Source organism: Gavia stellata, chromosome 2 (genome assembly GCF_030936135.1).
Source record: "Gavia stellata isolate bGavSte3 chromosome 2, bGavSte3.hap2, whole genome shotgun sequence".
In the NCBI taxonomy this organism is placed as follows: domain Eukaryota; kingdom Metazoa; phylum Chordata; class Aves; order Gaviiformes; family Gaviidae; genus Gavia; species Gavia stellata.
Genome location: NC_082595.1, coordinates 21,773,019 through 21,796,882, shown reverse-complemented (window position 1 = coordinate 21,796,882; position 23,864 = coordinate 21,773,019). Strand labels below are relative to the sequence as shown.

Sequence of the window (23,864 nt, the reverse complement as noted above, 5' to 3'; positions counted from 1 at the left end):
AATAAAACAGAAAGCTTAATGCTGTTCCCAGAATCCTACCTCAATTCTTATATTTTGTAAGCATATAATCTATTTGCATACATAAAAATAACTTTTTCACTTTAACATCAGCACCAAAATAGACCTGTGAGGCTGAATTACTGTGTTGGAAAAATCTGTCTTTGACTCTATGTAAGGAAATAATTTAAAGGAATAGCTTAAAAAAAACCCCAAACCCTACAAAAACATACCTTAAAGAGATAACCATTCCTGATTTTGTTTTGTACACTTTCAAACTGAGACATATAGCCACACATAATTGCAAACCTGAGAGGGGAAAAGAAAAACACACACACATACTTTTCATGATTTAAATAAACCTTTGAATTAAAATACAAAATATTTCAATACCTAATTCACAGATTAACAACTGTTTTTCTTCCATCTTGATGGCTGGATAGAAGTTTGGCATGAGCTGTACGTATCCAGGAGCAGACAAAAAACCCAAACCAAACCAAACCAATAATGGAAACAAGAAGAAGTTTAAATGACACTGTTTGGGCTGTCACTGAAGTGAAAAAACAGGTATTTCTCCTCCAAGATTTCTACCATTTAGTTCAGAGTGCGACACTTCCAGACAGGCTCCAATATTGACAGCAGTTTAACTGGACACATAGTGCTCTACATCGCAATGCACTGGGAACGTGAACACCATCAGCTGCAGTACCTCACCCAGGAAGGCAAATCCTTGGGTTGTACTCAGCAGGGAGCTGTGGAGACCTCAAAAATCGTTTACAGTTGTCTTCTACCCTTCTCAAGCACCTTGGTGCACTCCTGCACCTCTATCATTCTTTTAATATCTTTAAAATTATTTAAAAACATACACACACATTCTGCTCTAACAGGGTCACTACTGCTATTACTAGCTGTCTATTGCCAAGATTATTATTATCACTATTATTATTATAAACTGGGGACACAATTTATAATAAGTGATAACTTATTATGTGATGATACTGACAGTGATAAAAGAAATGTGAGATCATTTCTATTAAAAATTTGTATTGTTAAGCAGGTATAACTGCAAATATTTTCCGAGGTGCCTACTGATAAAGGTTCAGATTTCCTAAGCAACAGTATTGTCTTATTGACACTCCACCTGAACTTCTACTGCTTTTTCCTTATTACTTCAACAGCTATAGAACCTACTATGCGTAAGGAATCTCTTGCACATATGTCAATTGTACTTTCCTCAGACCTTTTTTCATTGGTATTAAAACAACTTTGCATTTCTGTATGAAACTAATAGAACCACCAAAGATATATTTAAGCAGCATAAACTAATACAGATGATTTCTTTAATTTTTTCAGAATTTTACTTTTGTGTTAAAAAATTTACAATGCAATATCAAATTAAACCAAAAATTAACCCTAAAAGACAGAAATCACGTTGAAGTCCAGAGGAAAACATGAGAGTTATACAAGAAACTTATTGAGTTAATTATGGTAACAGACCTGTAATCTGTATGGCACACAGAGTTTTTAAGCATTATTAAACCTCAGCTTTCTTGAATTTCTTTATATAATGTAATTATTCAAGCTCCAGTGAATCCTCATTAAAATGTCACTGCTAACATAACTAAATAAATTATTATATTGCTTACAGTTATACCTAATGGGTTTAAGTTAGAAATACTCATGCTACAGATTATTGCATTTTTAGTCTGTAAGTGTTCCCAGGTAAGGCATGCAAGTCAGCATAACAGCAGTTGAATTTGTAAGAGCTCCAGACAGACCATCAAACCCTGTTGAGCAGGATGTATGTTGTGACCAATGCGCGCTGAACAAAATCCGGCTAACGGCACCCCTAGTTCTAACAGTTAAAGCCGCAGGAGGAGCGCATTTCATATGGGAACGAGCTGCAATTGAGGGAAAAAGCAAGGGGCGGGGGTCAGGAAAGTTCAGGTATTTAGAAAGAGGGGGAAGGTACTGAAAACTTTATTAGGCTTAAGTAACTCAGGCAACATTTCCCCTATTCCCTTCACTCATTAAGTGCTAATCAGATAAGCTCAGCATACCATAGCTAAACGGATTGCTGCTACAAACGAAAACAATGAAAAGCGAACAAGCTAATCCAGCATCTTGCAGTATTTCCCTGTCTGTGCGTGACAAGAAAGACGGCCTTAGTTTAAACCAGTTCAAAGAAAAACTTCTACTTACAGCTAAAATCTCTGGGGAAGGAAATCCCAGTAAAATTTTCAACGAATGAAAAATAAGCTAACCTACTAACTTTAAATACATTTTATTTTTTCAAGGAAAAATAAAGAACGTCTTTCGTGTATTAGTGGGGTTTTTTTTTTCTATTTTATACTTTTGAACTGGGCTAGGCAGGCAATTGGCATAAATCAATTATTTAATTTTTGGAGTTCTACAGCATTTCAGATATTAACTTCATTTTTATAAAACTTTTTTTTTTTTTCCCCAGAAAAGAATTTTTAGGCATTTTAAATAATTTTCAAAGAGTTTAAAAAACAAAGCAAACTTTGTTTTCACTAATGCAAAGGGTAATATTATGAAAATGATCAGAGAAAACGAGGAAGGAACTAACCAGAAATGCTTCCAGCTCGTTCTGTCGTTCCATCCTGAAACCATCTTTCCAGACCTCGGGCCCAGCTCTCGGCAAAGCCGGCAGCCCGAGGCAGGAGCGCGGGTACCGCGGAGCGGGAGCCGCACTCCCCGCGGGCCCTCAGCCTTCCCTCTGCCTTGTCCCCTGCCCCATCTCGTGGTGACACTCGGACACAGCAGGCAGCCTCAGGGCCTGGGCCTTTCACGGGCGGGTTACATCGTCACCTTGTGCGCTATTATAAAAATTATGGAGGGGAAATCAATCAATCAATCAATCACACAATAATGTGCAACTATCTAATGAAATGCGTAAAGCGTACATATCTTTTATTAGAGCACGTGATACTGGTTTTTCCTCGCAACCGCTGCCTGCCTTATGTCCTTTGAACACCAAGATCAAAATACCACTTACAATATCTTCACACAGAAAAATAAAGAGAAAATCGTACCAACTAAGCACTGCAAGGACGTGACCTAACTGCCGAGCTAATGCTACTCCTGGGTAATGTAAAAAACCAGCCACAGACATGTTCATCTAAACAAATATAATGATCAAAACCTCACTGAGACAGACATAGTACTTCTGTTAACATAAAAAAATGTTCTTTCCAGGTGGAAGAAAAGTTACTGAAAACAGTGTAGAAGCATAGAGATTAATTATCCACAATTAATACCTCTTTTCTAAGTACAAACACAACCAAACTAACTCAGTAATAAGTCAGCACTGCGTCCCTTTGCTACAAACGATGTCACTGAAACTCGGAGTCACAAGAAACTATAGTTGGCAGAGATGGATGCCAAGCACCTATGTGGTCCTTATGTAGAGGGGTCCAGATCAAGGTGAATTAACGTTATTCCCTTCTGGTGTTCCAGAATCTCTGTCTGAACTCTTGCCAAGATAAAACTGTAATGGGTATACCTTACCTGCTGCAAAAGAAAGAACAACAGATTGAGCCAGCAAGTTTTATCAAGCAAGTTCACAAGCAACCTGAATTTTAATACCAAAAATGCAGAGAGATGCTACCGACACTTAGACTCTGGCAACCACAGCTTACCCCATATGAGATGGATTTACAGAAAAGATTTAAAGTCTCAAATCAAGATTAAGCCACGTTAGGACACTCCAATACAGCAAGTTTTACCTTTTCCCTGATAAATTTAATGGGGCCAAAATCCAAAATAATATGTATCTTCCCAGGCTTCTTCCTCCCTCTTCTATGTCCCCTTCCATGTATCTCAACTCCAAAAAACCCTCTTATTTCATGTAGACTTTGGAAATGTGTGGGTACAGGGCTTCCACTTAGCAGTCTAGGTCTCCCTTTTAGCAGCCCAGTATCAACAAAGATTTTCTTGACTGTAATTGGTACAACTTTGTGAACAGGAGGAGAGTTTGTGATATTTACTAATACCAAAGAATTTAATTAATTAATCTGTTTCATATCTATTTTTCACTCCCTCCTCCTCACCCAAGACACTTTTGACATGTACAGTAGTATGAGTAAAGTGTGGGTAACACAAGAGAGGCCCGGTGAAAAGAAAATTGATTTCCATTCCAGTTCTAAATGTGTTCTTGCATCTCCCCATCTCTGTATGGCTCAGAGTCCTGTGCGTCACATCTTATTTCTTAGCCATTGACTCCCTCACTCACCAGTTTCACGCACTTACGTATTCTGACAGTCTCTGCAACGCAGCCAGACCCTCAAGCTTTCTTCTTAATCTGACTTCACTCCGATACGTAGGGAGATTTTGCAACTTATAGTACTGTCTATGACCCCCTTTGCATTACCCTTCAAGAGATCACAGTTTTGCATACTTAAAATCGTATCACTTTCCTACCATGGTATTTCATCTATAAAAATGCATCTGATACTAAGTTTCCATGGAAAAGTAAAGTATCAGCTTGATATCACCTTCCTCTTGGTTGTGAGGGTATGGAAGCAGTGGCTAAGAATGTGAAAGACTGCCAATATACAAAGTAAAAAGGGGCAAGGTGCAAAGTGAAGTGTTGAGGTGGGTTTTTGTTCGGGTTTTTTTGTTTGTTTGGGTTTTGTTTTCTTTTTCTTCTTCTTCTTGGAATACAACTGAGTCTACATTGTAGAAATTGGCAGAAATATAGTTTTTATATTAAAAATTCACCAGAGCACTGAAGCTGAGCTCCAGGGAAACATCAGATGTAGCACACACTTGCATAGGTGACATTTACAAAAACACAGGAAACAAACCCGTATTTTGGTAAAAAAACCCCCAAAAGTAAGGACATTTAAGAATTCTGGCTTAATAATTTATTGCAACACATACAGTATACCAAAACAAGGACAAACGCTGCTGTAGTGCGTATTAACAGAAGTTCACCAGTAGAACACGCGGATGCCATGTTCTGCATTTCTGAGGCTGTGGAACCCGCAACTGTGTTAAATTTCTGTGTTCCAGAAATTTAACTTTTATTTTTATAACAAGCATTTTTAGCTGTTATAGCTGCAAACACAGTCTTGAAGAAATCAGCAGAATACAGTCTTCACAAATGTAGAAAGAGAGTGAAACAATAGCTTTCAGAGGTAGTAACACAACAATTTTCCTTGACAGAAATGTAATAGGGATCACTACGTTGCCAGTATTTCCTCTGTGACCATTCTGGCAAAAAGCTTGTAATAAATAGATCTTTTCACATTTCAGACCTACCTCCTTTGCACTTCTACGAGGATGCTGCAGTGTGTCACCAACGCACTGCTATTTCAAGAACCTTTTCCCAGGGGATGCATCATACTCCTCCTCACAGGCTGGACTACAGACCTGAGCTCAGTCCCTTGGGAAGGCCTACTGTCATGCAAGTGCCAACATCTGCTACCTCCCTTCAGCAGGGAGGGAAATGCCCACGGAGAAGAAAGATTAACAAATAGAGAACTTGGAGGAGGGACTACAAATGCCCTGAGGCACTGCAACAACATTTCTGAACTGAAATACTCCACTGACCTGCCCTGTGGAAAAGCAAAAACCAACCAACCCACCTCCTGCTAGATTTCGATTTCTTTTTTTTGCACACAAGGTAACCTTTATCAGATCTAATCACTAACCCTAGCAACCACACAGTCCTAATGCATGACCTTCCACCATTCTCTCATTTAAATGCTCTTTAACCAGAAATACACAGGAAGCTACACATCCCTCTGATCCACTTACTACAGAACAAGTTACAGCTTTTCAGAAATGGCTTCTGAATTTGCCTTTCTGTATTTGAAATTTTAAATTATTTTTTGCCAAAATAATAAGTAATTTAAAGACAATTGACCAAGATTAAGAATAATTAACCTCAAAGATTGATGTAAAACTTCTTTGGTCATCCCATGAATCGAATACAGTGCAAATAAATACTAACCTGAAACTTTGTTATACCAAGTTTTGACTGAAAGCAGTGTTTCTGGAAAAATAAGACTGTATGATAGGAACAGATGCTCGTAACTTGTAAGGTATCTGTCTGTTCTAAGTCTAAAGAAGGGATAATTAGGGGCAGAAAGTTACAAGAATTGTTAGAAACATGGTATGAATTTAATTTTAAAAGTTGTCAGTAGTATGATAATATTCTACAACATATTCTATAATTTTGAAGAGTTTTGTTTCACTAGAGAAATATTTTTATGCCATTGCACCCTTCAAATCTGACAAATTGTCCATTATAATTCTACTACTGAGAGTACATGACATTCACTTTTTTGTGGGAATTTTGTGTAAAATCTCTTTGCATGTACATGCCACCTAACATAAAAGTTCTTCTTCCATAAGAACTATGATTTTCCTGCTTCTGCACAGCTTCCCACATTTCTGCAAAATAACCAAGTTATATGGCTTTAAGAATTTGACTTTATAATGCTGGGTAGTAACATCACTTAATCTTAAAAGTTAATCCAGGAGAAACTTAACCCCAGTGGGGTCAAAATAGTAGTTGACTTTCTTAGAAACCATCTTCTGAGCAGTTCTTTATCATATTGTGAGTGATTTAACCATATTTTGTTCACAAGACACAAGAGTTAAAAGTTTCTACATCTCTGAATACTTTGTGTTTCTTTGTGTAGAAACACAACTTTCTACATTTCTGAATACTTTGTAACTATCAAGTAATAGAAAACACCTTCTGGCTAGATACTCCACTGTTACATAGAAGCCTCTCAGTATCTTTGCAATCTCTAGACTTTCTCACTGAAATACGTTCTACCTGAAACTATTACTTCTTTCATTTTTTGTACACCAAGTACAGTAAGTCCCCTCGGAAGTACAAGTCATACTAGCACATCAAAGATGTCCTAAGCATCAGTTCTAGCCCGGGCACAAGCTTAGCACAAAATTATATGTGAACATAAGGGTCAACATTTTGAATGAGTCCTGGAATTGAGTAACAAATCTCTACAACTAACAAAAGCTAATACCATTTTTATGATTATATCCTTCTCCATTTTCTGGCTTACTAATACAGGTCATCCAAAACACCAAGTAAGTGGTAATTATTCATGTCCTCAATTAAGCCAATCCATTCCCTTCCATAGCGTTCCCTCTCAGTGAAAGACTGTCAGCTCTGGAACCTGATTTCATGGACAACCCTGGGCTTGTGAAACTTGTTTCTGTGTTTGCGAGTAACTCACATACACACAATAGAGAAAAGTCTTGGGGGCAGCTGTGGTTTGGGGTGGGGGGGGGGGCTTCACTTAAAATTACTAGGTTTTCACTTGAAAACTTCACTCCAATCTAAATGAGACACATGCTATATGACTCCTATCAGTGGGTAAGTTCTATAGAGTAACACAAACTTAACGGTAGCGCTGTTTGTGGCAAAGAAACCAAAATTCAGTGCAAAGAATGATCTAAGTAAATGTCATGAACGCTGGGCACATCTAGTAACCTTTCTGTTCTTTGCAAAGCCTATAACAAATCCTCCTCAGCAAAAAAGGAGGTGCAGGGTTCTTGGGCAACAGCAACAACCTCCCCCCCCCAAACATAAAAACTCACTTGTTTTGCAAAAGAGCTTAAAAGTCGTTGTTTAGTTTTAAATAAAAGCACTATTAACATGCCTCTACATTTTGTGTTTTCTGTAATCTAAAGTTGTAAAGCTGTGCCATCCGAAGCAACTATAGCACTGATTTTTTCGCATAACACTTCCAATTAAAATCTAGATGATAAAGATGCTCCATGGTCCAAGAAAAGCTGTGAGGATTCACAGCTATCATTTGGGAATCACTGACTCACAAAAGGATTTTGTTTGAGGCTTGAGAAAAACAAGAGACCTGCAACTGGCTGATGCCAACTTTTGCATGTGAGTTCCTTCACAACTTGAATAACTGACACCAGCTGAAGAAAGCAACAAGTCACTTAGAATATTTACTCTGCCTCTCTTTAGGTGGTCACACAAATAATAAAAGGTTACAGCTATGTTTTTCCTTTCCAGTGTTTCCATTTACTTCAGTTCTTTAGAGGTCACCATTCAAAAAATTTGAAAGTTTTTTGATCTCACTGGCAACTGCAATATTAAGTATGATCACATGTTTTCAAAAATCTGGGTTCAGATAGGAAAATTATTCACAGTTTTGAAAGTTCGTTACCAAAACCAACTGACTACTTCAAGATATTTTGCTCTGCTCTTTCTGCGTATATTATATCAAATTTAGTTCGAGGATGAATATTGATTACTTGCCAGTACTCTGATCAGTAAGTTGGCCAGTTTTATTGTTGATATATTTTATGATACAGTTTTATAAAAAAATACAGGTGACCTACTAAGAAGATATATGGCATTTTTTTATTCTTAACTGAAGTAAATATGAAAAGTAAGGCAAGACAGCTGAACTCTAGGCCTACATTAGCAAGAGTTTGTTCATGAGACCATTCCACTAAATTCTGGTGGAGACAAAAGATACATTCTATTTCCCAAGATACATTCTATTTCCCAGACAGCTTATAGCAGTTCCACAAAACAGGAAAAATGCTGCTCTGGAAAAGGGATGTTTTTGCCCATATAATTCTGTCTACACTAGGGCCTTACTGGAACAGTTATGTCAGTCAGGGTGTGACAAAAACATATTTATGCAGAAAACAGAGCTTTCAATCAGCAGGGATAAGCTACCAAAAGAAACTTTCAAAGAGGTCCATAGCCCTAATCCTTGCTTGACAGGCATGGTGTACATTTCTAATGAAGAAAACTAAACCGTAAAAAAATGCCATGTTATAAAAAGTTCTAGAGAGGAATTAAGAGACAATATGCAAAAGCACAGCAGCAAATGACCCTTTTTGATGCAGAGGAAAGGCAGGAAATAGGTTTAAAGACTAATTCAGCTCCAGTGAGGTGTTCTCTATTGACTTAAAAATCCAAAAGTGAAAATAAGAGCACATGGCTAAGCTAGGAATATTGGATGGATATTAAAGATATATATATCAGAACTGGATGGCATATTTAAAGAGATATATATATATCTCAGAAATGCTAAATACAAACTGAATTGCAACTCACAATAGACATACGAGGCAATAAGAAGATCTATAAATACAGCAGAAGGAAAAGAAACATAAATGAAAGTACAGAACAATTAGCAATGAGGAAAAAATGATGAAAGATGAAACCAACAAGGCTGAATTCAATCTCTTCTTCGCTTACATTTCCCCTACCCCTCCCCCCCCCAAGTGTTAACTCTAAGCAGAGAGCAAGGAACAGGACCAGGAAAAGAATAGGCCTATCATTTAATCCTCACTCATTTAGTAAGCCATAATATATTAAAGAGTTTAAGAGAACATTAGAAATAATGCATGAGTTGACAATATAGATAGCAGCTATACCAAATGTGAGTTAAAACCTCAGTTGTGCTGACAGGAAATATCAAAACCCCTCAGAAATAAGAAAGTACAGATTAGTAAGAAATCAACCAGAACTTTCCTTAGGCAAGGTCAGAAAGCCAGCTTCCTCATCGGTAGCTAATACAGAATGAGATAACCTTACATGAAAAATGGGAAAACTGTCTAACAGATAGGCTTATTTTACACAGGCTAAGATTATTTACCCTACACAGCTTAAGAAAATTTTATATTGGGGGTGAGGTGAAAAGGAAGGATTTTGGTCTGAGACAGCATTGCTTTCACACTGAGCTTGCACTCATGCTGAGCTGCTCATCTGTGCATCCGATCTCCTATTACAGTCAATGGAGACCCTGTTCAATTCACAGGATCCCTGCTTGGACACAGGCGCCTACTGCTACTGGAGATGCCCTACGGTTTCCCACCACTTCCAGCTGCTGACCTGGAAGGGTACAGACCCCCAAAGGTCCTGTGTGATATCTGCCACGTCATGCATAATTTATGATTTTAGGCAAAATTCTGTTTGCATACAACTTTGAGAGTACAGTTTCTACAGAGAAGATTCCCTGAAGTCTTATTTCCTGTTCATGGGGATTAACATGTAAAATAATGTTTATCTAAACTGGATAAATTTGCATCAGCCAGACTCAGACAATCCAGATCTGACATATAGCTGACTACCAAAATCTCCTGGGTAATGCAGAAAGTCCCAGCAGAAGGGAAAAAGGCAAACATCGGCGCTATCTACAAAAAAAGGAAAGGAAAGGACAGAGGTTACGGACAAACCAGCCTAATCTGATTAATTATTCTGTGAGTGCAGAAGCATACAAAACAGTTCAGGCAAGTTTGTCATGAACAAACAGTATAAACAAAAAATATTTTTCTTTTCTGACAAGATAAACAAGCCTGGAATATTAGAGGAATGCAATAAATGGGATATAGCTTGACCTTAATGTGGCCTTTGACTTTGTCCTACCTGATGTTCCTCAAAATCTATCCATGGAAATATCATTTAGATTAAATCACCTGTAGATGGTTGGAGAACCAGGTTCATGTGAACCTGAGCACCATTATAGGTGTTCCACAAAGTTTTGTACTGGGTCCATTATCTTCCAGTAGTTTTGTTAATGAAGCCAATGATTTAAAAAACCCCACAAAACAACAAAACACTTTTAAAATAAAATCATAATCTGGGAGAGGATGCAAGCATTTACAAACATAAATGGCATCAATAAACCTGAGAAATGGTCTGAAATCAACATGAAATCAATGAAATGTATGTAAAGTACTCTACCAAGGAAGAGAAAAGAAATGTACCGTTACAAAACAAATCCATCTGGTTAAGCAGCAGCACAGCAGAAAAGGATCTACCGGAACCACAGATTGAACAACAGTTGGCAGGCTAGACAAAAACACACAAATGTCTGTCTGGAGCTTGGAGTCCATTCTGTCCAGTATTCAGAGCCTCAGTTAGAGTGGCATAACCAATATGAGGCATCACACTTAAAAAATTATGCATCAAGTCAGAGAGTCTTCAGAAAAGAAAGACAAGCAGATAAAATAGTCAGAAAAAAAAATTATACCAAACTATTCAAATCTGCAGTGTCCATCTACATCACTAGAAAGTCACCAGTTCAACAGTAACTGATAAAACCCTCACATTCACTTGCAACCCAGACACAAAAAGAATGAAAACTGTAAACCATACAGAAAGCCATTGCCTATTACAAGAAGCAGTAGCTTAAAAAACATAAGATTTTCCTCTTAAACCTCTCAAACAGGCTTTTTGAGCTAACCTCTGGAACACGTCTCCTTGCACTCGTAGTTCTTCCCTTGCTAGATGTGCCTGCCAGTACAGGATCTCACATCTGAAGTCCAGCTGACCACTTACATCTCCCTGACATCTCTGTAAGCTTTTATCAGTGTAGTTTCTGCCAGTGAACTTGTATTTATACTAGGAGATTTTGTCAGTCTGAGGGGCTGGGGAGGGAGGGACAGGACTTATGCTTGCATGTGATTTTGTGGTTGTTTATACACATAACTCTAGCTGAGAGGGGTACACCAGCATTACCCTGAAGAAGTGATCATGGCTGTGATCAGGGAAACAGCAGAAATGGCTGCGAATTGCTTTCAGCAGGTGTTCAAGCTATATGGGCTTCAAATCACCTTGCACTGAGGAGTGATTCTCAGATGATACTCTTCTGTTAGTTTTGCTGCCATGGTGGCAACCTCCAGGTGATAGGAATTAACAAGCAGCTAGGTAAGGCCAAAAGCAACGGCTCCTATCTTAAACTGCCACATTATAGCCACCTGCGGCTTAGGCTTCACCTCCGGGCAGGCATCATCATTACTTCCAAGACATTGGAAAGCGCAAATGCAAATCTTAACAGTGAAGCTTAGTCAAGATTCCCACAGCATACCGCTTCTAGCACCCCATTGTTACAAAGCGGGTGTTTGGATCACCAGTTGTTATAGACAGAAGGAAAAAAAGAATCACAGAAATATGCCAACACTCACAGGAACACAGCGTGGAACAATAACATAGCCATCTTTGAAGTTTAGGAGAGAGAGACCAAGCCAGAGAGTCACCTAATTAAATGAAAACATCTGTGTCTAATCAAGTATCTAAACCTGAGCTAGCTGACATGTGCTCCCTTTATTGGCAATGGAGATGTCAACTGAACCTCAGGAGAAATTCATCTCACCCTATTGCAGATGGGCAAAATGGACTCAGATGAACTGCACTCCAGAAGTGGCTACTTCTTTTTAGATTGTGAAAGGAGCCTGGCATAAAAGGATTTCATTTAGATATGCAAAAGTTAAGTGAAATCCCACCCTATGTGTGTAATAACAATATTAATGAAGAACATAGAAACCAGAATGGAAAGGAAAAGCTAACAATATTAGAAAAGAAAACAGGAGCTCAGTAGAATTGATTAATGAAATAGTAAGGTGAAGAACTGTCAGCTAGAACTCAGCAGAATTATTTTTTACCTGACAATGTTGATTCAATAAAAATATTTACATTTGCAAAGAGTTTGTTAGTCCTGGCAAGGCCTGCAAAATTAATCCAAGTGCCAAGCTTGGAGGAAAATGATATGATAAAACAAAAATTGAGAAGTTAATTGAAACTTCCATAGTCTTCTCATTGTCTATTTTTAATTATGAGAATTTAGATTATTACAAGTAAAAGAAAGGACAAAATATGAGGTCAAATGCCATTATTTGTGAAGTGTTGAAAGAGAAGGTAAATGGAAAACTATGGCTTCTCTGAGCAATAAGATACTGGTTTAAGCAAATACTCCCTTCTACATTTCATGGTACGTACTGAAGTATGGTTATTGAGTTGTTTCACATGCTGTAGTAAATGCTTCACAGAATACTTCAATGTAATTTTTAGCTGCAACTGTTGATAACTGAGTTCCATAAAACTATGAAAAGATATTAATGAATAATTTATGAAATTTGTGTCAAACTACAGCCTGATAAACATTTACTTGCTGTGGGCACTATTTTGAGCCAAAGAGAGCTGGGTTTTTGTTCTGGATTTGATAAATACATATAACTTTGCAAAAATGCACACTTTCTCAAACTTACCACTGGTGACTCTCAGCACTCCTGCCATCCAGCTGAATAGCCTTTTCAGCTTTAATCTTCCCTGTAAATAGAATACAATATATTAAAGGATTTATTGTACTCTTCCACATTTTAGGCAATTCCCAAGAATGAAGCAACCTGATATACTCTAGCTGCAAAGAAAAAATTTCTTTGCTCTCGTAAACATTTAGATGGACAATGTAACATCCCGGCTTTATATAATTTACATACCTATACATAAATGTATAAATAAATGCATATATATATATACATGGGTGCAATTTTAGTATTTTCTTTTAAAATCTAATTCAGATGCAGCTAGATCAGGGAAGGATTGGACTGGACTGCCAAAGGAGGCTGTGTTGTCTGTAAGACTGAAGACCCGTAAAAGCAGGTTAGAGAAGCACCTGTCAGAAGAACCAGCAAAGCTGTTTCTTGCCTTGAGTACAGGAATGAACTAGTTGAAGTTCCTTTCCAGCACAAAGACTTCCATTAAGTTCCACTTTTAACTGAATAAAGATGACAGTAGGTGATTTGATCAAACCCACACTCCCAGTAAGAAGTTCAGATGAGATGCATGCTGTTTGCAAAGCCTCAGCTGCAACCAATTAAGCCACACTGACATTTCTATATTGCAAGTTAACTTCATAAAAACAAAGAATAGCATACACAGTCCTCCAACCCAATGGAATGAAAAAACCCACAAAACTACTGCCAGCTCCCCCGCAGTCTCAATCCCTCTGCACCACTTCCAAAAACTGAGATGAAAAAGGCTGCCGCCACCCACCACTTCATGAGAATGAGACAAACTAGGCTGGTTACTCAACACCTAAGACGCAATTTCATTCCATCATTCTTTATCTCTCCCTGTCTTTCCCTATGCCAATATCTTTCATCAACTGAGGCTACATGTAGTCACGGGTAAAAGCAAAGGATCCAACAACAGAGTTTACTGTTGCAATTTAGTTTGTGTCATAATCCTCACTGCACTGGGTGATTTCCATACAAAGAAGCCAAGTTGCTACTAAAGCAAAGACAGTATCAATTAAGTAGCTAAGGCAGTGCAAGTCTTCATGAGTATTTAGATGACAAAAGGATAGGGACAAGGACCTTGGACAAGCTGAGGTTGTCTATGGAATATGTAACGACAGCACAAAGGCATGACACTGCCTTTAAAAGGATGATAAAGGGCAGCCAAAACTGCTTTGTCAGTGATGATGTCACTGCTGACAGAACAAAAAGTAGAAAATGGTAAGAGAGTCACAAAAGACAAAATAACCTGAACTTGGAATACACTTATAAAACCTGAATTTGGTGCAGCAAAAAAGGGAGAGGCAATGGCGAAACAAAGGAGAGAGAGAAGTATTCCCAGATACAGGCAAAAAGGATTATTGTAAGAACAGCGTGTTGACTGGAGGAGAATGACACAGATAGGAAAGATGTACGTTTTATTGTAATGAAGAGAAGAAGGCCCAAAACAAAAAAGGAAATGTAAACTGTACCTCTAGCCAATACGCATCCAGACAGTGAAAGAAGGGCAATGCTTTTAAAAGCAACAAAGAAAAAGTGCTGTGAAGAAGAAAACCAGAACCTTGTTGAGGTTAAGCTATCAAACTGGACACATGGGGAGAGATGCCTGGAAACAACATCAATTGTCACACATGACTTCTGTTTCTGGTCAAAAGTTTTTCCAGATTTACAAAATTTCATCACCACCATCACCACAAAAGAGACTGCTGATATGCGGGAGCACTCCTTTGCCACAGGAAAGCAGAAAAACAAACCTTGACTTTGCCTTGGCATTTATTTATTCCTGTCGCTCCCCCAAAGATGTAATTAAGATGCTGCACTGACAGCATCTGTCTTTTTTCACATTCTGTATCCATCTGATTCTTAACAAAATACAGAATTTAAGGCACCATCCAGAGTCAACAGCCTTCAAGGGCGACCCACAATACTACTTCTTCACCAATTTTGGATCTCTCCAGTGAGGAAAGAATGGACTGAAGTTGTATACTGGGGCAGTTTATGGCGCAAAACATTATTATTACAAGAGTACAAATGCTCCCATTTATTGGATTGGAAATTCCTTGGATTGGAAAACCTAACCAAAGTTCAAAGCATGTTTCACTACATTCAGATGGCATTCTACATAAACATTTTTCCTCTGCTTACCATCAGTAACATACTTCCTCTTCTCCTCAGCATCAGTAGTCATCTCAAACAGATCTCCATAAGCGCGTGCAAGCCTCCAAAGAAAGTCCACACAGCTTTCATACTGAAAGTAGGGGACAGCTGGGTAAATTAAACTGATCAGAATATGATTTAAACAGTTTCCTTTCATAATGCTTAAAGCAGGTTATCGGAACATGGCATAAATCTTTGGTTATTTTGCATCCTTCTATACTACTTCTAGTTTATGTGAGAACCAGATGATCAATTTTTCATGAACAAAGGAGAACACAGCTTTTGGAAATACCCTAGGCTGTCTAAAGAGGTTTTATTTCGTAAATCAGTTTTAAAGTTCTTTTATTATAAAAAAATAAAAAGGTAATCCAGTAAAGTAAAACAGATCCCTGAATGATGTGACATATACTTTCTTTAGGTATGCCATAAGCACCACATTCACAATTAGTATCTCATCTACCTTCCTAGGTATTTCAATACGTAAATGAAAATATAATCAGAACCAATGTTTGCCAAATCAGAAGAAACTGATACACTGAATTAAGCACTGCACATCAAACCACTTCGAAATTTTATCTGGAGTTACATATGTGCACAGTAAAGTCAAAGGAAAAATTCATATGAAGTATGCCGGAAAGGTATAAGCAGATTACAGGCTCACCACTCAATTTCTTGAGAACGCTTGGTCTGGTTATTACTTAATTCCACACGACTTTCTCACACAGACCATTTTAAAACCATCAAAAGTAAGTATCTTTTACATCAAAAAAAGCCCATGATCTTTCTTTGTTGCATGCAAGAATACGTACATCAAACAAAGCCTCAAAGTTATTGAGCCTGGATGGGATATAAAATAATAAAACTTCTATGCTCACCCAACATGAATATTGAAATACTGAAATATTTCACAACCTTGAAATATTTCTTTTTTACTGTATTTTAAAAATACGCATGAAATTTCATCTTCCATTCCTGTGTGCATTTTAATGCTTGTATTAAGGAAATTCTCAAAAGCAGTGCACAGCATAAGTTAATAGCAACATAATATTAAGTTTACTCATTAATACCTTGTCATCTTTCTCAAGCAGCAGTCTGAAGCCCTCCTTTTTATCATCCTCTGAGCCCTTGTGCAAATTGTCCACCTGCTGTAAAAGATTAAATAACTCTTCTTCTTCTGATTTCACAATGGCATCGGGGGATTTTGTACATCCCTTTTCTTCCTCGGAGTCTCCTTCAGAATCAGTATGAGCTGTAAGATAACTAAAATCACAGAAAATAATAACCATCTTTTCTAAAAATATTGGTAAAGCATTGTTAATTCTAATGCAATTTCAATTTACTTGTTGATTGCGTGCTTTAAAGAAGGCAAAACAATACCTATAAAACAACCTGTGGGAAGTGAAAAACACAACAGTAAATAACTTTTTTCAGTGTAAGGCAATGCCAGTAATTCCTAGGGACTGCAACAAACCATACAACTCTGTGCCTGCAGACATAGATGAGATGACACTGACCTACACTAAGGGGCAGGATTTTCTACACAACCAACAGAGAAGAATGCCAGTCTCAAATGAAAGAAACAACATGTTTAAAATCTTCTCCAAGTTTGGTTTGAAATGAATACTGTTTTTCATGGGAAGGCCAGGAACTAAATGTCCTGATATGAAAATATCCAAGGGAGTGCAAAACCAGCAAAAAAATTGCTAGTGCTTAAGACTGGACATGCTAGTTACCCCCCAATACATCAGCATTCCTCTAAATTTTTCCTTTCTTTCCTCAGAAAAGCAACTTTTGTAGTGCCTTCAGAGGGTCCTCTCTTCCTTGTCTCTTGTTCTTTGGCTCCAGAGCTGACACTGCTGCCTCCCAGCATTTTCCACAGGAAAAGCACCAAGGTGACAGTGAAGGGCTTCATGACATATTTGTGATGAGTTCCCACCTCACTAGCCATGCACCCCAGGCAAACTCCTACATTCCTCAGGAGTCGTGGGGGTAAAATGACAGCAAGGTAATTTAATCAAGTATAAAACACTAAATATCACTTCAAAGATTGTTGCAAACTAGGCATAATGATTTTCTGTTTCATTTCCGACGACATTCATTTTCTTACTAGCTCTCTGTTCAATCCTTATCATAGCTGAAATGTTTTAAGCATGAAAACATAAGATGTTAAGAAGGCAATACAGACTTTTGAAAAATAAACAGCTAGGATTTTTCCTAACAACTTGGGTAAGCTGTACTTCACCGATATGAACTGAAGCCAGTTTTATTACAAGATAGGAAGTCCTTCCAGCTACTTAAGGACATAATAAGAGTGTAACAGATATTATTGATATAAAACTACAATAAGAAGAGCTCAGTAACTAACTTCAATAAAACAGCTAGCAGACTTATACATCTACTCATTCTAGAAAAGCATGTTATGAAGAGCAATACTATAAAAAAAAAAATAATCAGTACTAACACAAACAGAAGTGGAGATTCTCTTTAACACAGTTTAAAAACTCCAAGAGTCTAAGGGCTGATGACACTAATCCAAAAGGGAAATTAACAAAAAATGAGGAAGAATCATTATGGTTTGTTTTACAAATATTTCATATAACAACATTGACATCTGCAATTTTATCTGGTATTTTCCTGCAAGAGGTTTTATCAGGTGATAAATAGAAAAGTGAGTATTTATATGTGATAAACACATTGACCAATATTTAAGAAAATGGAAGAACTTTAAAAATGTCTACAGTCAGTGCCAACCTTTTTTCACCTTTATTACCAACAGATTTTATTTAAAAGAGAAAAATAGTGTGAGAGAAAAAAAGAATGTGAGGAGCAATGATCAATCAACAGGACTCAGCTGGATCACATAGGACTGTGCAAAGTTCAAAGAACAAACGGAAACTGTGCTGGAGATTCACCACACTGTGGTTAAGCTGTTCAGCAAATCCAGCACCTAGTACTGCATTAAGAAAAAAACTGAGCTACATGGTATAAAACACCACTGTGGTATAAACTCACTTTGCTGTTTCAAAAACTATGTTGGATTGCCTCTAAATTGGCAAACACTGGGCCTAACCAGGTATCATCTGTTCACAACACTTCAGCTTTTAGACAGATCAAATATCATCTATTGTCTCCCTGCCAACTTAAAAAAAATCACAAGCTGACACAAACACCATCTCATCCACTCCAGCTAATTCATCAGGAAGGTGATTATATGTCACACACTGATCTGGATCAAATTTGCACTGTATGACCCAGCAGAGTTCATATCCATCAGTAATAATAAGCAGCCTTCGAGAAAAAGTTTGGCAAACCAGATTCTTAGGTCATCTTAGGGTTGCACTGAAAACAAATGGGCAGCAAAAATAAATGAAGAAATGGTAAGTGAAGTGATACTCAGAAGCAGGCAAGGGAAATGTTTCTTACTGCTGAATATTTAAACTATTTCAAAGAAAAATTATAAATCAAAACAACTGTAGGAAAAGGATTTACTGTGGTGAATCTTGCTGGTGACTGATGCCAGATGTAATTTGAAAAGCTTGGATGCCAGGCCAGCTGAAGACTGGTGCCAAACATGACACTGATGTCAAAGGTTCATCACTGCTGTATCAGGGAGGAAACAGCTTTAAAATCACAAAGAGGAGAATTAGGTGACACTCTCCAACCCAGGTTATCACCTAGACACAATTTTTTGTATTTGTAAAAAAATGGGTGCTTGTTACGCATTCTCAAATGTTAAAGATTGAAGTTTTCACTAGTAAATCGTGGAAACTGAAACAAACTATTAAGAATAGAATACAGAAAAGCACAGACTAGAAACCATAGCATTCAACGTCCCATCCATTCAGTGTACCTTCCATTCAGGCTATCTGTTACTATGTGAAAATATATCTCATTTCTTAAAAAGCATGTGATATTTTTCCACTTAGAGAAATTTATAATTTTTTAAAGGCAAAATAGAAAGCTTCTCTTCCTAAGGTGTTGAGTATCAACAGTAACATTCAGAATATGACCAGAGTAGATCAAAGCAGTGAGGACCATATCAGAGACTGCAGCTTCAAATATTTTATGGAAAAAAACAAGTAGTATTAAAAGCTTTTCTGGAAGAAGTTTACAAATCTGAAACTAATGTAGTCATCCAGCACATGTCCATAAAACTCTTAAGATTACTTCATCTGTCAATTCCCAGCACCCACCCATTTGTTAGTTAAAACCAAAAGTGCTTAGCACAAGCAAAATGCTATCTTCTAGATCATGAAAATACTGCTGAGGCAATGAAACATGTTGTATGCACTTTAGATAGAATACAGAAAGTGAAAAAATGTTTAATCTGTAACAAAAAAAAGAATTATTTCTCTAGTGCACAAACTAGCAACTGAATGCATTATTGTGTGTGGAATTCACCACAGAACAGTATAAAACAATGCACATGGTGTTATACCTACAGCACATGAAGTGGTGTTGCACATTAACAGGAAAAATGTGCGTGTTGCTATTGTCTCTCACGGCAAACTCTCATAAAACATGCACCGCTGCCATTAAAGTTACATAGGACCTCAGAAAAAGCTATATACATTGCAACTGTACACACAGTAGGATTAACAACCTATTTCCATTTGCAAGAGGAAGAAAAAAATTCAAAAAGAAGATTACTTTAACGAAATAAAGTTACCTTAAATTTAGATAAGATATGCAAAACAAGCACGTCAAGTACAAGGTGTTAGTAGGAAAAAAACACCTCTTTTTAAAAGGGATTAAAAAAATAGCATTGGAAAAGCACATACCCAAATGGCTGACACTATCTATAACCTTGAATTACCTTCCTTCCTTCTGACTGTGTACAAATACTTGTCAGAGAAGGCCTCTCTTAAGGACACATTCAAAGTTCTTGCACGCTATAATCACCAGCTTCTTTGTCACACAGAAGAACCTGAACAGACAAGTTTCCTTGGCTAGTTCCCAAACAGCAATGCATTTCTCCTGACCAGAAAATGGGATCTTCTCGAATGCTAGGTGTGGAATAACCCCTATATTGCATCTGTGAACCTCATTATTCATAAACTGGTCCTTTAGCCTTATTTACATCTCCAAATATTTTATGCATAACAAAGACCTCTGCAAACCAACTAACGGATAAAACAATCTCAGAAACTAATAGAACTGAAATGTTTCTACACCACGTGAAGGGGGAATGTCTTTGAACACCCCTGACAATACTGAATTCTGAAAGAACTGGTTCGTAATAGAACTGACAGGTCTCAAAATACAGTATCAAAATATAAGACTCGTGAAGCACGTGGGCTGGGATGTAACACGAGAAGAGATTCTGCCCACAGGAACTGAAAACAAATTTGGAGGAACTCTTAAAAAATAGAATTCCATTAATTATTATATGCAGCATATTGCTGTCTTCAGAATATAACAATTAATATATCTTTAAAGAAACAAGTGGCTTAAGATGGGCAATTTACAGACATAATGCTGCCTACACAGGTATGTTTAACACACCGAGAAGATGCTTCAAAAAACTCTGTTGCTATAATCATACCCTTACTAAATTGCATGTAAGTATCTAATCTGATTATATCAAAACAAAGTTGCAATTACAGGAGAGTAACGTCATCACCATTTTTACATTACTACTGGAGGGTACGTTAGTTAATACACGAAAAGACAAAAATACAGTCCTTCTCCTGGACTCCAGATACATCTGATCCTTCAGCATGTTCCTCAACTCATGCATATAAAAGATCCGATTAACTACAATGGGACTACAAGATCTGATCAAAACTAGGAACTTTCTACGTTATTGAGTCAGTGCCCTAAATCCTTCATGATTACTTTTTAAGCCACCAGAAAGTGTATACAACAGCAAATATACATAAACATACTGCCACATACCACCATTTGCACACGTGTTGCATTCGGACATAGCTTTCATAGCATGTAATACCTTTAGGCAGAACACTGTAATAAGTGTTCATCTTTAAGGCCCATAGAAGACAATTACCATGAAAAGCACAAGCATTCATACAGTTTGAACAAACTCTGTCAGAGATACACTTTCTTACTAGAAGCACTTTTAAAATCACACCTTTATTCTGAACTTTGCCTCTCATTGCATAGCTATGTAGCAATACTGCATCACATTGTTACCAAATGCACCCTTAATAATCTTTATTATGCTTGGCATTAAGCCAACTTCAGCCCTAGTGCAGATTCAGAGATGGTCACCCAGATTTTTCTCTGACCTAAGAATTACTAATCTGAATTTTTGGTTTGTTTTTTTTCCTCCCTGAATATAGAGAAATATAAAATATACATAAAACTTTAAAATGGCTCCTGTTTACAATACAAAGTTTCACATAGGTAATGATGCAATTTGCACTGTATGTGTACTGTAGTATATACAAAGTATTATTGACTCACCCTCCTTCACTTTCGGCCTCCTCAGAGCTGGTAGTTTCTGTTGCACCAGAAGCTGTCTCAGCTTTTCTCCGCTTTGTTGCTCTGTGTGACGGGCTAACTCTCTGAACATCTCCCTTTCCTTGAAGCTCATTTCGAACAAGCTCTTCAAGCTTTGGAATAGCTTCTTTCAGAAATTTCACCTCTCTCTTCAGCTCGTCCACACTTACTAGCAAGCCATTCAATTTTTCCAGTATCTGCAGTTGCCTTCCGTGTAAAACCATTACTACTCCTTGCTCATTAGGCGCTTCATTTTGGAAGCCCACAGAATTAAGCCTGTTACCTACATCTAGGAGCACAGGTATATGCACAGCTGCATCGGGTTTTCGGATCTTACGGTACCAAATCAGCATCAGGCTTATTCCAGCAGTCCCTGCCATTATGCCCAGTATTAGTCCTTTATTTTCGAAGGGAGACATTTCTGCACTCTCCTAAAATTGTGAGACAACAATAACAGTTGGAGTCAAAGATGTTTTTCCTACTCTACCCAAACGACTTACTTTGCTTTTAAGTTACAAAAGTGTAAAGCTAGAATAATTGGCACATGCTGCCGATGCAAAGTTACAATACAACTCTAGCAGATTCTGCAATAAAAGGCTATGTGCTATGACAGCAAAAACCAGACGGTTGGGGGGAGGGGGGGAGTTGGAGGGGATGAGGAGCACACGCTTCTGCATCGGCACGTGCGCAGGACCGCAGCCTTCACTTTTAACCTTCTCCCCATTTGGGGATTTTTTCTGTTTTAACGCGAGAAACTCTCAGAATCGGATTTTCCGCAACTGCAGAGCGGCGGAAACCCAGCTGTCAGGCCCTAGTGCAGCCCGCGCCCCCCGGAGGGGCGTCTCGCCGCTGCCCCGGCCCCACCGCGCCGAAGGGCTTACCGGAGCCCCGCGGTCACCTCCCCGCGGGGGACCGCCCGTCCCGCAGCCCGCCCCAGCCACGGCCCCGGCGGCCCCGGCAGGGGGGCGCTGCCGCCGGCAGCGCCAGCCCCGGGCCCGGCACCGCCCCCGTTACGTACCGGCGGGCCGGTCCGGGAGCGGGTCCGGCCCAGGCGCGGCGCCGCGCGGCCCCGCAGCTCTCCCGCCGCGGCACAGGGGGTGGTGGCGGCGGCGGCGGCGGGGCCGCCCCGGGGCGGCGATACCCGGATCGAGGGGGACGGGCCTCCGCCGCAGCCGCCGGCCGGGCCGCTCGGGTGATGGGCCGCTGCCCTCGCTGGGGAGGGCGCTGGGCCGGGCCGGGCCGGGCTGTGCGGGGCCCGCCCTGTGGCCCCGGCAGCCCCAGGGCGGGCGGACGGGCGGATCTGCGGCCTGGCTGCGGCCGGGGCCCCCGGCTGTGAGCCCGGGGGGGCGGCAGCTCTGGGAATCCCGCCGGGCAGTGCCGCTGGGGGGCGCCTGCCGCACCTGCTTCAGACATTGCTCGAACACGCTGTTCAAGTGCAAATTTATCTGTTTATGTGTCTCTCTTCGCTATGTTGGCTACTTTTTTTCACTAGCTTAACCTTTGCTACTTCTAGGCCCTAGAAAAACAGTATTTCCACTGCTTTGGTGGAGACCTGAAAAATCACGGAGAACCCCCGCCCTGTTGCCAGGAAGAGGAGCAGTCCTGGCACGAAAGCTTCATTGCCATTTTAGCCATCTAAGGGCCCAAAGCTGGTTTCACCAAAGTCCATTATAGATTGCCCAATGTCACGGAGCAACTTGGGTTTAACAGGGTGTGGGAGGTATTGCTCCTGCATCCCATCTGAGACATTGCTTTTATTGGCGATGCTCACAGGACACTTCTTTCTCCTTTGACAGTATTTCTTTCTGGATCTGCCTCCTGTTTCTGGCCTTGAATGGAACAAGGATCATCACAGACAACCTACTGTGCCCATTCGTCTTCCTGAAGGCTTCTGGAGCATGCCTGTGCGCAACATCCTGACAGAATTTAAAAGCATAAAACTCATGTTCTTCTGCATGAGGCTCAAGCAAATCATTATGGAAACCACTGTATCTGTGTATCTGCCGCAGGAGCAGGCAGTGCCCATGTGCCGTAAGAAGAGCCGGCGGGGAAGACGGCCGGCCTGGCTCAACAAGGAGCTTATGCTGAGGCTTGGGGGAAAAAAGAGAACTTACCACCTCTGGAAAAAGGGGCAGGCAAGTGAAGAAGAGTACAAGGACCTCGTTCGGTCATGCAGGGAGGGAATT

The 23,864-nt window shown here is 39.2% G+C and overlaps 1 protein-coding gene across 2 annotated transcripts in view; it reads right to left on the bottom strand.

The window, feature by feature from the left end:
• The window catches only part of RMDN2 (regulator of microtubule dynamics 2), a 46,724-nt gene extending 24,627 nt beyond the window's left edge, over positions 1 to 22,097 (bottom strand). For both annotated transcript variants that reach the window (XM_059835451.1, XM_059835452.1), the window contains exons 1-5: positions 21,643 to 22,097; positions 16,284 to 16,476; positions 15,205 to 15,307; positions 13,030 to 13,090; positions 231 to 306 (exon numbers count right to left, since the gene is read on the bottom strand). In XM_059835451.1, coding sequence (XP_059691434.1) covers positions 231 to 306; positions 13,030 to 13,090; positions 15,205 to 15,307; positions 16,284 to 16,476; positions 21,643 to 22,097 — 888 coding nt within the window. The remainder of the gene's footprint in view (positions 1 to 230; positions 307 to 13,029; positions 13,091 to 15,204; positions 15,308 to 16,283; positions 16,477 to 21,642) is intronic.
• Positions 22,098 to 23,864: the final 1,767 nt, after the last annotated feature.